Genomic DNA, 17,374 nt, shown 5'->3' on the forward strand with positions numbered 1-17,374 from the left:
GCCAGAAACTCTATAACCCACCCTCCTGAAACAGATCCAATATTGTAGCCACTCTCCTTACTTCAAAGTTATCAGCATGGATATCAAGCCCTTTATGTGGGCTAATTCTGCCTTCCCAGTCTCATCTATTATCTCTTGCTACACACCCTATGGTCCAATCACATCTCACCACTCAGTGGTTTCCAAACATGCCATAGAGTCTCAGACCTCCTCTTGCTTTTGCCTATGGTCTTCAGGACCTGGTAGTTTCTTGTAGGAAAAGAAGAAATCAGGTGTCCAGAGTTTGTGGCAATGCCCTCTTGTGTCTGGCACCTTAATGCTTCTGTAACAGGATTATTTAACTGTCTCTATGATTCCTGCTTCTTATAAACTCACCCTTAGCCTCCATGTCACAGGACTGAGCCCTATCCCTGTGAGCCTGTGTGTGGGGTTAGTGAATCACTTACCCTACAATATGGCTCCTTCTTTTTTATGTCCTCTTGCTGGATCAGCCTCAGGTCCTGGACACCATTCTGCAGGCCTCTCTCATACAGGGCCTTAAGTCTGGGAATTTCTTCTTGTTCAACAGCTACTATAAGCTTAAAAAGAAAAAAGATAAAGAACATGAATAGAGTTAAATATATCATCAGCTATGATAGATAAAATTAATAGAAAATCACAAATTAGTGTATGATTCAAATTGGGTTGATTTTTTAAAACTGTTTTTGCTTCATGTATCTACTTCTCACTTTCTTCATGACTTCACTTTCTTCCTCCACCAAAAAAATTTGTCTTAAGACTGCATTAAAACAAAGGTGAGATGTAGCCTCAATTGTCACTTCTGCTATCACAGTTGCTATATGCACCTTGGCCAGAAGTATCACCATCACTCCCTCAATCCCAGAGGGGAAAGAAGCACAGGTTGCTTAGTCTTTACATTAAAAACCAAACAAAAAACAAAAGTGAAACAAAACTAAACAAAAACCAGTACATCAGAAAGACAGGCAATATTCAGTATAATGGAATATCACTAACAGAAAACTATTTTATTTTTTGGAATAAACTACATTTCAAAGTATTTACTAATGCATTCTGTTGCAGAGGAGAAAAACAGAAAATTCGTCAAGACTCTTTTTCTGTTTATTTCTGGGCAAGGTATCTGAGGTGGTTTCTTACTTAACAGCTACCAGCAAAGGAAAGCACAGATGATATTCACAAGTACATCAGAATTCAAAAATCACTATTTCATAGCCAGCAGTCAACCGAACTCCATAAAGTAATACTTTTAATCAAGGTGTAAAGGTTATTTAAATCAACAAATAATTAACCTTAAAAATACATGTGGAATCATAGGGCACTATCAAGAAAGTGAAAAGATAACCCAATGAATGGGAGAAAATACTTGCAAATCATTATCGCTGATAAGGCTCTAATATGCAGAATATATAAAGAACTCTTTAGAAACTCTGTACAAACTTCCAAATATAAAATAAACAAGTCACAGGGATGTAATGTACAGCATGGTGACTATACTTAATAATTGTGTATTGCATATTTGAAAGTTGCTAAGAAAGTAGATCTTAAAAGTACTCATCACAAGAAAAAAAATACTTTTTCTTACTGTGAATGGTGACAGATGTTAACTAGACTTATTGTGGTGATCATTTCACAATACATACAAATATCAAATCATTGTGCTGTACACCTGAAACTAATATAATATTATATGTTAATTATACCTCAATTTAAAGAAATAAAGGGACTACAAACTTGAGAAAAAAAAAAAAGAAGTTGGGGAGGGGCAGACACTCAGAGGCTCAAATCAGTGACTGAACCAGGAAAACTCTGAGATCAGGTCATTAAGTCACATTGACACCGTTGTGGCCTGGAAGCAGCAATCTGTAAATTAATACCTGGAGCTGAGCTGAGATGGATTAGAAGCAATGATGTGATTTGATGTGAAGAGGGAATATGAAGTAGTGTTCAAGGCTCCAGAAAGAAGTAGGAGTTACAGAGCTCAAAATCATCCTATGGGTAGGCATGGGGCATGGTATGTTTCTCAAAGGTGGATGTTATGGATGTTGTCTGGTTCCTTTGGCTTAAAGGATTAAAAAAAAAACAAAAACAAAAAACTCATAACTCAACCATAAAAACTGTAAATACAGTTTTATATCTTGCTTTTTTTACTTAACACTATATCAGGACCATTTTCCCACATCATTAAAAAAAATCTTCATAGCATCTTTAATGGCGACAATGAACTTTTATTCTTAAAAATTACATGAAGAAGAATTATAAGGAAATATTATGAACAGCTGTATGCAACAAATTAGATAATCTACACGAAATGGGAAAATTCTTAGAAAGACACAAACTTCTGAAACTGACTCAAGAAGAAAAAGAGTATCTGAATAGACCCATAACAAGAAATGGAATTAGTAACTGTAAAGGCTCAGGCCTCATGAATGCTACCAAATGTTTAAAGAAGAATTAATACCAATTCTTCACAAACTCTTCCAAAAAACAGAAGAGAAGGGAACACTTCCTAATTCTATAAGGCCAGTTAACACTCAAACTAGACACAGATATCAAAAGAAAACAAAACTGCATATCAATATCCATTATGACTACTGATATAAAAATTCTGAACAAAATACTAGTATATTGAATGCAGTGACATATAAAAAGGATTATATACCATGACCAAGTGGGATTTATTGCATGAATGCAAGATCTATTTAACATCCAAAAGTCAATTAATGTAATAAATTCATATTAATAGAATAAAGGACAAAACCACATGACTGCCTCAAGAGACATAGAAAAGGCATTTGAGAAAATCCAACACCTTTTCATGATTAATATCAACAAACTGCAGGTAAAAAGGAACTTCCTCAGTCTGATAAAGGGCATCTACAAAAAACCCACAGCTATCATTATACTTAATAGTGAAAGACTGAATGCTTTCTCCCTAAAATCAAGAACAACACAAAGATATCCACTTTCACTACTTTTATTCAACATTGTATTAGAAATTCTACCCAGGTAAATTAGGCAAGAAAAAAAGTAAAACTATCTTATTTGCAGATGACATGATCCTGCACATAGAAAATCCTAAGGAATCCACACACACACACATACGAAAAACTATTAGACTAAAAAATGAGTTCACCAAAGTTGAAGCATAAAAATCAATACACAAAAATCAATCATATTCTATACATTAGCAATGAATAAACCAAACTGAAATTAAGAAAACAATTCCCCTCACAAAAGCATCAGAAAGAATAAAATATCAAGGAATAAAATTACAAAAGAAGTGCAAGACCTGTAAAATGAAAAATTTTTTTTTAATTGTTGAAAGAAATTAAAGAAGATCTAAATAAGTGGGAAGATATCCCAAGTACATGGTTTGCAAAATTTAATATTGTTAAGATGGCAATACTCCCCAAACTGATCTATAGATTCAATATAATGGCTAACAAAAATCCCAGCTGCCTTTTTTGGAGAAACTGACAAACTGACCCTAAAATTCATATGGAAATGCAAGGGACCCAGAATAGCCAAAACACTCTTGAAAAAGAACAAAGTTGGAGGACTCACACTTACTGATTTCAAAAAATAAAGAGCTACAATAAACAAGACAGTGTGGTACTGGCATAACGATAGACACACATCAATGGAATGGAATTGAGAATCCTAAACAAACCTTCTTACACTTACGCTCAACTGATTTTTTTTTTTTTTTTTTTTTTGCGGTACGGTGGCCTCTCATTGTTGTGGCCTCTCCCATTGCGGAGCACAGGCTCCAGACGCACAGGCTCAGCGGCCATGGCTCACGGGCCCAGCCGCTCCGCGGCATGTGGGATCTTCCCGGACCGGGGCACGAACCCATGTCCCCTGCATTGGCAGGCGGACTCGCAACCACTGCGCCACCAGGGAAGCTCAACTGATTTTTGATACAGGTGCCAAAACAATGTAGAAAGAATAGTTTTTTCAACAAATGGCGCTGAGACAACTGGATATCCACATACAAAAGAATGAAGTTGGAACTCTTCCTCACACCATATACCAAAATTAATTAAAAAGTGAACCTAGGGCTTCCTTGATGGCGCAGTGGTTGAGAGTCCGCCTGCTGATGCAGGGGACATGGGTTCGTGCCCCAGTCCGGAAGGATCCCACATGCCGCGGAGCGGCTGGGCCCGTGAGCCATGGCCGATGAGCCTGCACGTCCAGAGCCTGTGCTCCGCAACAGGAGAGGCCACAACAGTGAGAGGCCCGCGTACCGCAAAAAAAAAAAAAAAAAAAAAAGTGAACCTACGCTGGAGGAATACGTGTAGGGGTAGAAGCTCTGCTTCTGGTGGTGGGGTCTGGGGAAGGGGCAGTAGGCCATCTGCAAAGGTGGTAAGAGACACCTGAAGCAGCCCAAGAAGCAGGCCAAGAAGTTGGATGAGGATGATAAGGCATTCAAGCAGAAACAAAAAGAGAAGCAAAAGAAACTTGAGGAGCTAAAAGCAAAGGCTGCAGGGAAGGCCCTCCTGGCAACGGTTGGAATTAAGAAATCTGTCAAAAAGTAAGCTGTTCCTTGTGCCAGAGGCAATGGTGATCCTTAGTTCCATTCCTGTTTAAATAACTGGATTCCCTGCCATAACATCTGTTGCCACCTATAGTTAGAATGAAGTAGTGTCTTGAAGCCTGCTATACATTTAAGAACAAACTTTTGTTAAAGTTTAAAAAAATGAAATCATACAGTGGTTCATCTTCTCTTTAGTTCTTCTCATTCGGCCATTTCTACCTTAGCTGTGAGGTCAGAGTAAACCCAGCCCAGAATCCTGCCAAAGTCTGTGTTTCAGTCTTTGTTCTAGCTCCAATTCTATAATACTCAGAATTAAACCAACTCATTTGGGGGAAAAAAACTATCACAGATCTAAACATCAGAGCTAAGGCTTTGACATTAGAAGAAAATGTAGGAGCAATTTTTCATGATCTAAAGTTAGGCAATGATTTCTTAGATATGACACTAAGAGTATAAGCAACAAAAGAAAAAAAAAGATAAACTAGACTTCATCAAAATTAAAAGTTTCTGTGCTTCAAAGGATACCATCAAGAAATAAAAAAGAAAATCTACAGAATGGGAGAAAATATTTAGTAATATTTAAAATACCATCATTACTACTGCTATTATTTTATTTAAAAAATATATATTTTTAATATTTTAGTAGTATTTTAGTAAATATCATATAGCTGATAAGGGATATTTATATATCCAGGATATATAAATAACTCACACAAATCAACAATAAAAAGACAAATAACTCAATTTTAAAATGAGCAAAAGATTTGAATAGATATTTCTCCAAAGAAGATAAATGAATGGCCAATAAGTATATGAAAAGATGCTTAACATCATTAATTACTATGTTTGATTATATAAAAACCACAATGATATAGCACTTCACATCCTCTAGGATAGCTAAAATGAAACAGACAATAACAGGTGTTCATGAGGATGTGAGGATATTGGAATCCTCGTTAACTGCTGATGGGGATGTAAAATAGTACACCACTTTGGAAAACAGTTTCACACTTCCTCAAAATGTTAAACATGTAGTTACCATATGACCCAGCAACTCCACTCATAGGTATATACCTGACAGAAATGAAAACATAGGTCCATACAAAAACTTGTACATAAATGTCCATAGCAGCATTATTCATAGTAGCCAAAAAGTGGAAACAACCCAAATGTCCATCAACTGATAAATGGATAAACAAAGTGTGGTATACCAATACAGTGGAGTATAAGGAGGAATGAAGTACTGATTCATGCCACAAGATGAACGAACCTTGAAAACACTATGCTAAGTGAAAGAAGCCAATCACAAAAGACAACATATTGTATGATCCCATTTATATGAAACATCTAGATTTTGCAAATTACATGGATACAGAGAAAGAAAAGCCAGGCATTTTTTAAATCAACATTTAAGATTACTAAGTAAGTGCTATTTATAAATAAGTCAAGGCCCTAGTAAAATGCCATACCTTGCCACATTGCTTGTAGGAAATTCCCTTTTGGTTACAGTACTCATAGATGAGGGCTGCGCCTTGTACACATAACTTAGCTTTCAGAGATTCAGGTTTATAATAAATTCCACTATGTATGACACCACTGTTATGTCCAGTCTGATGAATAGCTATAGAACAAGAGAAACAGGTTAAGAGAAACTACATGACTCATTCAAAACTTAAGTGGGGGAATACACTTACATTTGAAGCTATTAGAGACCACTATTTAAAATTCTGCCTGAGTTTGTTCTTATAGTCAGAGCACTTCTAGCCTCCCGTAGCAGTCAACCATGGTGTCTGTGTCACATCCCTCCAGCCCATCTCTGATTTCAGCTACAACTTTGGTGCACAAACCGCCCCCCTCACCACCAGCAAACCACTTCAAGGGTCCACTACAGCTCTCTGCCTTCTGCTCCAGGGCCTTTTCTAATATTTGGGGGCAGAGGGACTCAACACGCTATGGATGATCCTTAACCAAATGGACAGAAGCTGATGGATAAATGAGCACAATCCTGGGAAACATTAGGTAGCTCCTCGGAGGCCTCAGTGGAATTAAGCTCACAGCTGCAACCTAGATAACGCACCCTCACGAGGTTTTTCCTCCTTCCCTGTTTACTCTCCCCACCTCCTCACTCCTGCCTCCTCGGATAACCTTGAAAAAAATCACCTACACCCAAATCCTAGTCCTAGGCTCTGCTTTCTAATGAATCCAAACTGGGACACTAACATCGACATTCAGCATGAAAGATGTAGAACTGACAAAATGAGCAGGTGCTCAGGTTAAGCAATAATGAGAACATACATACCTAAATCTTTCTCCTTTTCCAGAACACCAATGGAAAGAGCTGGATGTCGCAGAATGAGTGCTCTGGCAGAGGCAAGCCCCACAATTCCGCCACCAATAATGACTACATCAAATGAGCTTTAAGAGAAAGCCACCTTTAAAGTAATGCATGTTTACAATAGACTTTATCAAACTTGACATTTTCATCATCAACTGACAAAGTATGAATTAGTAATCATTAAAATCAAATGTTTATTGGGCTTTGTGATATTTGGCTTTATACTAACGAAGAAACCTGTAAAAGTCACATGCATGTATAATCAGCTTCAGCCAGCAGGCAGAGTGGCTAGTTGCCCAAGCTTCTCTAAGTCTCTATAATACTCTGCCCAACCTGGCTACATCAGTGGTTACTCTGTTAACTATCACACTCTCTCCTCTACCATCTATTCTTTAAAAATTCAAGTGCAATATTCTTGAGGATAAGTTAACATTAAGACTTTAAAACCTAGTGTACAAAAATTTATAAATTTTTTATTCTGCTGAGAAGGAAACAGTCAGTGAGAACATCAAACTTAAGGAAATAAGTAGTCCAGAAACGGGCTCAGAACCAGTTTTAGCCATAACTCTGATTACACAATCATTTAAAAAATTAGAAAGGGTATGTATAGTCTATCTAAATCTAAAATGAAAAGCTTAAAAGATTGCTATAAGTACTGATCTCATGGTCAACAAATCTAGGTTTTACAGAAACGTGGCCTATCTTGCTTCTTCACCCCATTTATATTTTTTCACTCCCTCCTGCATTATATTATTTCTATCTAAATCTTAAACATCATCTGTAAATATTTCAATGTTATTTCTAAAAGGGCTCTTTAAAAACACACACACAATGTCATTATTCTAACCACAAAATTCAGTTTTTAAATATCATCAAATATTCACAATAAAACGTTTAGAAGAAAACATAGGAGAAAATCTTTGGTATCTAGGGCTACTTGAAGAGTTCACACCAAAGCCATGACCCATAAAAGAAAAAAAAATGATAAACTGGACTTCATCAAAATTAAAAACTTTTGCTCTGCAAAAGACTCTGTTAAGAAGACAATGAACAAATTGGGAGAAAACACTTGCAAACCATATATCTGACAAAGGACTAATTTCTCAAATATATATTAAGAACTCTAAAAATAAACAAGTCAAGACTTCCCTGGTGGCGCAGTGGTTAAGAATCCACCTGCTAATGCAGGGGACATGGGTTCGAGCCCTGGTCCGGGAAGATCCCACATGCTGCAGAGCAACTAAAGCTGTGCACCACAACTACTTAGCCTGCGCTCTAGAGCCCGCGAGCCACAACTACTGAGCCCGCGTGCCACAACTACTGAAGCCCGCACACCTAGAGCCCGTGCTCTGCAACAAGAGAAGCCACCGCAATGAGAAGCCCGCGCACCACAACGAAGAGTAGCCCCTGCTCTCTGCAACTAGAGAAAGCCCACACACAGCAACGAAGACCCAACACAGCCATAAATAAATAAATACATAAATTTATTAAAACAAACAAGTCATTTAGAGAATAGGCAAAAGATATGAACAAACATTTCATCAATGAGGACAGATATATAGATGGCAAATAAGTACATGAAAATATGTTCAATACCTTTAGTCATTAGGAAAATGCAAACTAAAACTATAATGAGACATCACTACACCCCTATCAGAATGGCTTTTTTTTAAAAAAAATGATAACAACAAACGCTGGTGAGGATGAGAGGAACTGGATCAACTCACACGTTACTGGTAGGAATGTAAAATAGTACAGCCACTCTGGAAAAACAGTATGGCAGTTTCTTAAAAAACTAAACATGTGCTTACTACATGTCTTAGCAACTGCACTCTTTGGCATTTATCCCAGAGAAATGAAAACTTACGTACGTTCCTTCAAAAACCTGTACATAAGTGTTCATAGCAGCTTTATTCACAATGCCAAAAACTGAAACAGCCCAGATACCATTCAACTGGGGAGTGGTTAAACAAACTGCAATATATCCATATCATAGACCGCTACTCAACAATTAAATGGAACCCACTATCAACACAGGCAACACCTTAGATGGATCGCAAGGACATTATGCTGCATGAAAAAAGCCAGTCTCAAAGGGTTGCATACTGTGTGATTCCACTTATATAACATGTTCAAACTGACAAAATTATAGAGCTGAAAAATAGATTTGTGGTTGCCAAAGGTTAGATAGGGTGGAGAAATGGGATGTGAATATAAAGGGGTAGGTAACGCAATCTCTGTATTGATGGAACATTTCTGTTTCTTAATTGTGGTGGCAGTTACACAAATTAACACATGCGGTTAAATTGCATAGTAACACACACACAAATGAGTGCATGTAACAGCAAAGGAAATCATAAACAAAATGAAAAGACAATCCACAGAACGGGAGAAAATATTTGTAAATGATGCAACCAACAAGGGATTAGTCTCCAAAATCTACAAACAGCTCACATGACTCAATATCAAAAAAACAAACAACTCAATCAAAAATTGGGCAGAAGAGATAAATAGACATTTCTCCAAAGGAGACATACAGATGTCCAACAGGTACAAGAAAAGATGCTCAACATCACTAATTATTAGAGAAATGCAAATCAAAACTTCAATGAGATATCACCTCACACCAGTCAGAATGGGCATCATCAAAAAATCTACAAACAATAACTGTTGGAGAGGGTGTGGAGAAAAGGGAACCTTCTTGCACTGTTCATGGGAATATAATTTGTTACAGCCACTATGGAGAACAGTGTGGAGGTTCCTTGAAAAACTAAAATAGAACTACCATATGACCCAGCAATCCCACTACTGGGCATGTATCCAGAGAAAAACATGGTTCAAAAGAATACATGCACCCCAATGTTCATTGCAGCACTGTTTACAATAGCGAGACATGGACGCAACCTAAATGTCCATCGACAAATGAATGGATAAAGATGTGGTACATATATAAAATGAAATACTACTCAGCCATTAAGAAGAATGAAATAATGTCATTTGCAGCAACATGGATGGACCTGGAGATTATCATACTAAGTGAAGTAAGTCAGACAGAGAAAGATAAATATCATATGATATTGCTTATATGCAGAATCTAAAAAAAAATGATACAAATGAACTTATTTACAAAACAGAAATAGACTCACAGACTTAGAGAACAAACTTATGGTTACCAGGGGGCAGGGTCAGGGGAGGGAGGGAGTTTGGGATTGACATGTACACACTGCTACATTTAAAACAGATAACAAACAAGGACCTTCTGTATAGCACCGGGAACATTGCTTAATATTCTATAATAAGCTAAATGGGAAAAGAATTTGAAAAAGAATAGATACATGTATATGTATAACTGAATCACTTTGCTGTACACCTGAAACTAACACAACATTGTTAATCAACTATGCTCCAATATAAACTATAAATTAAAAAAAAACATGAATTCACTTGACATCAGATTTCTAAATTGTGACACTGAAATCAAGAAGTCAATGGAGCCCCAGCAATCAGAGAAGAAAAGGAAATAAAAGGAATCCAAATCGGAAAAGAAGAAGTAAAGCTGTCACTGTTTGCAGATGACATGATACTATACATAGAGAATCCTAAAGACGCTACCAGAAAACTACTAGAGCTAATCAATGAATTTGGTAAAGTAGCAGGATACAAAATTAAGGCACAGAAATCTCTGGCATTCCTATACACTAATAATGAAAAATCTGAAAGTGAAATCAAGAAAACACTCCCATTTACCAGTGCAACAAAAAGAATAAAATATCTAGGAATAAACCTACCTAAGGAGACAAAAGACCTGTATGCAGAAAATTATAAGACACTGATGAAAGAAATTAAAGGTGATACAAATACATGGAGAGATATACCATGTTCTTGGATTGGAAGAATCAACACTGTGAAAATGACTCTACTATCCAAAGCAATCTACAGATTCAATGCAATCCCTATCAAACTACCAATGGCATTTTTCACAGAACTAGAACAAAAAATTTCACAATTTGTATGGAAACACAAAAGACCCCAAATAGCCAAAGCAATCCTGAGAATGAAAAATGGAGCTGGAGGTATCAGGCTCCCTGACTTCAGACTATACTACAAAGCTACAGTAATCAAGACAGTATGGTACTGGCACAAAAACAGAAAGATAGATCAATGGAACAGGATAGAAAGCCCAGAGATAAACCCACACACATACGGTCACCTTATCTTTGATAAAGGAGGCAGGAATGTACAGTGGAGAAAGGACAGCCTCTTCAATAAGTGGTGCGGGGAAAACTGGACAGGGACATGTAAAAGTATGAGATTAGATCACTCCCTAACACCATACACAAAAATAAGCTCAAAATGGATTAAAGAACTAAATGTAAGGCCAGACACTATCAAACTCTTAGAGGAAAACATAGGCAGAACACTCTATGACATAAATCACAGCAAGATCTTTTTTGACCCACCTCCTAGAGAAATGGAAATAAAAACAAAAATAAACACATGGGACCTAGTGAAACTTCAAAGCTTTTGCACAGCAAAGGAAACCATAAACAAGACCAAAAGACAACCCTCAGAATGGGAGAAAATATTTGCAAATGAAGCAACTGTCAAAGGATTAATCTCCAAAATTTACAAGCAGCTCATGCAGCTCAATAACAAAAAAACAAACAACCCAATCCAAAAATGGGCAGAAGACCTAAATAGACATTTCTCCAAAGAAGATATACAGATTGCCAACAAATGCATGAAAGAATGTTCAACATCATTACTCATTAGAGAAATGCAAATCAAAACTACAATGAGATATCATCTCACACCACTCAGAATAGCCATCATCAAAAAATCTACAAACAATAAATGCTGGAGAGGGTGTGGAGAAAAGGGAACACTCTTGCACTGCTGGTGGGAATGTGAATTGGTACAGCCACTATGGAGAACAGTATGGAGGTTCCTTAAAAAACTGCAAATAGAACTACCATATGACCCAGCAATCCCACTACTGGGCATATACCCTGAGAAAACCATAATTCAAAAAGAGACATGTACCAAAATGTTCATTGCAGCTCTATTCACAATAGCCTGGAGATGGAAACAACCTAAGTGTCCATCATCGGATGAATGGATAAAGAAGATGTGGCACATATATACGATGGAATATTACTCAGCCATAAAAAGAAATGAAACTGAGCTATTTATAGTGAGGTGGATAGACCTAGAGTCTGTCATACAGAGTGAAGTAAGTCAGAAAGAGAAAGACAAATACTGTATGCTAACACATATATACGGAATTTAAGGGGAAAAAAATGTCATGAAGAACCTAGGGGTAAAACAGGAATAAAGACACAGGCCTACTTGAGAATGGACTTGAGGATATGGGGAGGGGGAAGGGTAAGCTGTGACAAAGTGAGAGAGAGGCATGGACATATATACAGTACAAAACGTAAGGTAGATAGATAGTGGGAAGCAGCCGCATAGCACAGGGAGATCGGCTCGGTGCTTGGTGACCACCTGGAGGGGTGGGATAGGGAGGGTGGAAGGGAGGGAGACGCAAGAGGGAAGGGATGTAGGAACAGATGTATATGTATGACTGATTCAGTTTGTTATAAAGCAGAAACTAAAAAAAAAAAAAGAGTCATGTACCAAAATGTTCACTGCAGCTCTATTTACAATAGCCAGGAGATGGAAACAACCTAAGTGTCCATCATCGGATGAATGGATAAAGAAGATGTGGCACATATATACAATGGAATATTACACAGCCATAAAAAGAAACGAAATTGAGCTATTTGTAATGAGGTGGATGGACCTAGAGTCTGTCATACAGAGTGAAGTAAGTCAGAAAGAGAAAGACAAATACCATACGCTAACACATATATATGGAATTTAAGAAAAAAAAATGTCATGAAGAACCTAGGTGTAAGACAGGAATAAAGACACAGACCTACTAGAGAATGGACTTGAGGATATGGGGAGGGGGAAGGGTAAGCTGTGACAAAGTGAGAGAGTGGCATGGACATATATACACTACCAAACGTAAAATATATAGCTAGTGGGAAGCAGCCGCATAGCACAGGGAGATCAGCTCGGTGCTTTGTGACCACCTAGAGGGGTGGGATAGGGAGGGTGGGAGGGAGGGTGATGCAAGAGGGAAGAGATGTGGGGATGTATGTATATGTATAACTGATTCACTTTGCTATAAAGCAGAAACTAACACACCATTGTAAAGCAATTATACTCCAATAAAGATGTAAAATAAATAAATTAAATAAATAAATAAATAATAAAAATTAAAAATAAATAAAAATTAAAAAATGAGCAAAAGATCCAAACAGACACCTCATCAAAGAAAATATACAGGTGGCAAATAAGCATATGAAAAGATGTTCTACATCATCTGTCATTAGGAAAATGCAAATTAAAACAATGAGATACCACTACACACCTATTAGAATGGCCAGAATCTGGAACACTGATAGCACTAAATACTCTTGAGGATGTGAAGCAGCAAGAGCTCCCTTTTTATCTCTGGTGGGCATGCAAAATGATACAGCCACTTTGGAAGAAGTCTGGCCGTTTCTTACAAAACTAAACATACTCTTATCATACAATCCAATAATTGTGCTCCTTGGTATTTACCCAAAGGAGCTGAAAATTTATGTTCATGAAACAAACTGCATACAGATATTTATAGCAGCTTTACTCTTAACTGCGAAACCTTGGAAGCGACTAAGATGTCCTTCAGTAATGAATGGGTAAATAAACTGTAATACATCAAGACAATGGAATATTTTTCAGTGTTAGAAAGGAATGAACTGTCAAGCCTTGAAAAGACATGGAGGAACCTTAAATGCTTATTACTAAGTGAAAGAAGCCAACCTGAAAAGGCTACACATTGTATGATTCCAACCATATGACGTTCTGAAAAAGGCAAAACCATGGAGACAGTAAAAGGATCAGTGGTTGCTGGGGGGGAGGGGGAGGAGGCGCTGAATCTGCAGGGAATAGAGGATCTTTACAGTAGTGAAAATACTTTATATTACACTATAATGGTGGATACACCTCATTATACATTTGTCAAAACACAGATTGTACAACCCCAAGAGTGAACCCTAACATGAACTATGGACTTTGGGTAATAATGATGTGTCAATACAGGTTTACCGGTTGTAACAAATGTACCACTCTGGTGGGGGATGTTGATACGGTGGAGGTTGGGGGTGGGCAGGGAATATGTGGGAAATCTCTGTAACTTCTGCTTAATTTTGCTGTGAACCTAAAACTGTGTCAAAAAATAAAATCTATTTTAAAAAATAAAATTAAAAAAATAAAAGAAGTCAATGGAGCATTATTTTCAAGGAGAAAAAAAGGACTTCTAACCTAGAGTTAAACTATCTCTTTTATTTTATTTTTTTAATTTATTATTTAGTTGTTTTTATTTTTGGCTGTCTTAGGTCTTCGTTGCTACGCACAGGCCTTCTCTAGTTGCGGTGAGCGGGGGCTACTCTTTGTTGCGGTGCGCAGGCTTCTCATTGTCGTGGCTTCTCGTGTTGTGCAGCACAGGTTCTAGGCATGTGGGCTTCAGTAGTTGTGGCACACGGGCTTAGTTGTTCCACGGCATGTGGAACAACTTCCATGCCAGGGCTCAAACCCGTGTCCCCTGCATTGGCAGGTGGGTTCTTAACCACTGCACCACCAGGGAAGCCCAAACTATCCCATTTAAATATGAGGATTCAATAAAGATATTCTTGGGTAAACAAGGCTACAGGAACTTTAACATGCAAGAGACACTCCTAAAAATACTCCTAGACCAAAAATTAATGAGTTAACAACTCAAGAAGTTAAATATAATAAAGAAAAACAAACATATATAAACATGTATATATAATATATAAAACAAACATATATATAACAAAATATAATAAAGAAGAAAAATCTTTTATTTGAAAAGATTTATAATGTAGACAAACCTCTGGCAAGAGTAATGGGGGAAAAAGTGAGATGACACAAATAAATAAAACAGAATAATAAAGAAAAAATACGTAAAGACACAACAAGGATCTTAAACATAATCAAAGAGTATCATGGAGATCTATATGCTAATAAATTTGATAACATAGATGAAACGGGGTGGGGGACTCTTCAGGCAAAATTACTGAGGCATAAAGAAATAGAAAATTTGAATCAATCACTATATATTAAAATAGTCATCAAAAGCTTTCTACTTAAACACACACACACACACATAAATTTTACCAAACTTTCAAGGAACGGATAATCTCTATCATCAAAGATATTCCAGAAAAATTTAAAAGGCTGAGAACTCCCTAACTCATTTTGTGAAGCACATATGAACCAGATTCCAAAACTGGATAAGAAGTACACAGAAGCATCTTCTATACCAGTAAGATCCAGCTGAAAGAATAATATAAAATAAGATACTATTTACAATAGCGACAAAGCAATAAGGGAATCAAAGAATTAACCTAAGAAAAAAGAACTTCACAGAGAAAAATTTTAAACTCTATTAAATAACAAATGAGGGACTTCCCTGGTGGCGCAGTGGTTAATACTCCGCCTGTCAATGCAGGGGACACGGGTTCCAGCCCTGGTCCAGGAAGATCCCACATGCCGCGGAGCAACTAAGCCCGTGCGCCACAACTTCTGAAGCCCGCGTGCCTAGAGCCCGTGCTCCGCAACAAGAGAAGCCACCGCAATGAGAAGAAGCCCGCGCACTGCAACAAAGAGTAGCTCCTGCTCTCCGCAACTAGAGAAAGCCCATGCACAGCAATGAAGACCCAATGCAGCCAAAAAATCAACAAATAAATAAACTTTAAATAACAAATGAGTATGCATAAATGAAAAGATATGCCAAGTTCATGGATGGGAAAACTCAAAATTATAAAGAAGCAAATCTCCCCCTAATCTATCTACCTAATTTCAATAATATTTTCAAAATAATACTTTAAGATACTAAATGTTATATAGAATAAAAGTCTATAAGTAGTAAAGCAATTTAAAAAAAACAAACAAGTGCTAAACTTCTAAAACTGATGAAAATCTGAATAAGGCCGTTGGATTGTGCTAATGTCAATTTCCTGGTTTTGATACTGTTATTACAGTTATGTAAGGTGTTGCTGGGGTAAATTGGGTGAAGAAGGGTACATGAGAGCTCTCTGTTCTTTTGCAACTTCCTATGGATCTATAATCATTTCAAAATAAAAAGTATAAAAAGAAAAAATAAAAAGTATAAACAAAACCTTCACTAACCTTACCTTTCTTCCCTTAAAAAAAGGTTCCCAAAAGAGCTGTCTACAAACCCCCACGATGAATCACAAATCCTATCCCACTCTAATCCCCCTCCAATCCACTAATACACAGCAGCCAGAATCAACTTCTGAGACATCAACACTTAATCACTTCTTTAAAACCCTTTAAAAGCCTCCCAGCGCTCTTAGAATAAGATTTCACGTGTATTTAAAACAAAAACAGTGCTGTGATGTAGCCCCTCTCCGATGTCATTCCACACCATCTCTGTTCCGCTAAGCTCTAGTCACACTCATCTTGCCCACATTCTAGTTCCCGAAACAGCCAAGACCTTTCCAGCTTTGAAACCTTCGCATAAACCATTCCCTCTATAGAGAGCGGAGAAAAACAGTAGTGGCGAATGTGGTCTCCAAACTCCAAATCACAGGACGCTGAATTCTGCAGGGTTTAATTAGCAACTAACTGAGCTGCTTCTCACAGGGGCAACTCTATGCAGCATGCGTGTGCCAGGAACTGATTGATATAAGACAGGTTTTAGTTCTTCCAAGTAACATCAGGAAGGCCAGCGAATGAACAGCATATTTGATTGCTTACCGTGTGTTAGGTCTTTTAATCCTCAAAACAACCACTTAACGCGAGAGACTAGAATCCTATTCACAACTGAGCCTTTAAGGACCTTAACTAACCCGCCCAGAGTTGAATAGGAAGTGGCGGGGTTGTATTCAGAGCCAGAACTGTTCTTGACCTCTACTCAACACTGCCTTTCTTATTCTTTTCCTCTCGCCCACAAACCTACAGATGATCCAGGCAGGTAGCTCCTGGCATCATAGGTTGGAGCCCGGGATTCACAGGATCCCGACCCTCTCCCACGCCGAGGACAGGGAAGTAGCGCAGGGGCAGACAGAGGTCCAGCACGAGGCACCTCTGAGAGAAGCAGCGCAGACCGCGGGGGGTCGGGCCAGCGGCTACTCACCTGGTGCTGGCTCTGCGGCCACCTTGGCACAACAGCCAGGGCTTCCCCGGCGCGGGCGCGCACGCCGCGGAGAAGCCCCCGGGAAACCCCCCGCGGGCCACTCCGCAGACACTGCCTAGATAACGTAGCGCCAGCACCATCGCCTGCGCCTCCTCCCCTGCCTCAAGCCCCAGGAGCCGGCCCTTGAGCCCTACACTGCCCAGGTCCAGGCGCTCTCTAGCCCCGCCCCCAGGCAGAGGCCAATGAGGGG

General features: G+C 38.2%; 1 protein-coding gene across 3 annotated transcripts in view; it reads right to left on the minus strand.

Moving 5' to 3' along the window:
* Positions 1 to 17,355, minus strand: part of L2HGDH (L-2-hydroxyglutarate dehydrogenase) — a 56,492-nt gene extending 39,137 nt beyond the window's left edge. Inside the window, exons 1-4 of one of the 3 annotated variants that reach the window (XM_081229713.1) lie at positions 17,125 to 17,355; positions 6,855 to 6,970; positions 6,025 to 6,176; positions 447 to 578 (exon numbers count right to left, since the gene is read on the minus strand). In XM_081229713.1, coding sequence (XP_081085839.1) covers positions 447 to 578; positions 6,025 to 6,176; positions 6,855 to 6,970; positions 17,125 to 17,264 — 540 coding nt within the window. In that variant the 5' untranslated portion in view covers positions 17,265 to 17,355. Of the gene's footprint in view, positions 1 to 446; positions 579 to 1,892; positions 2,044 to 6,024; positions 6,177 to 6,854; positions 6,971 to 17,124 lie in introns of those variants that run through there. The other 2 variants (XM_081229715.1, XM_081229714.1) reach the window with 2 other exon arrangements.
* Between the last annotated feature and the right edge of the window lie 19 nt (positions 17,356 to 17,374).

This window comes from Mesoplodon bidens (genome assembly GCF_964165515.1).
Source record: "Mesoplodon bidens genome assembly, chromosome: 3".
Classification (NCBI taxonomy): Eukaryota; Metazoa; Chordata; class Mammalia; order Artiodactyla; family Ziphiidae; genus Mesoplodon; species Mesoplodon bidens.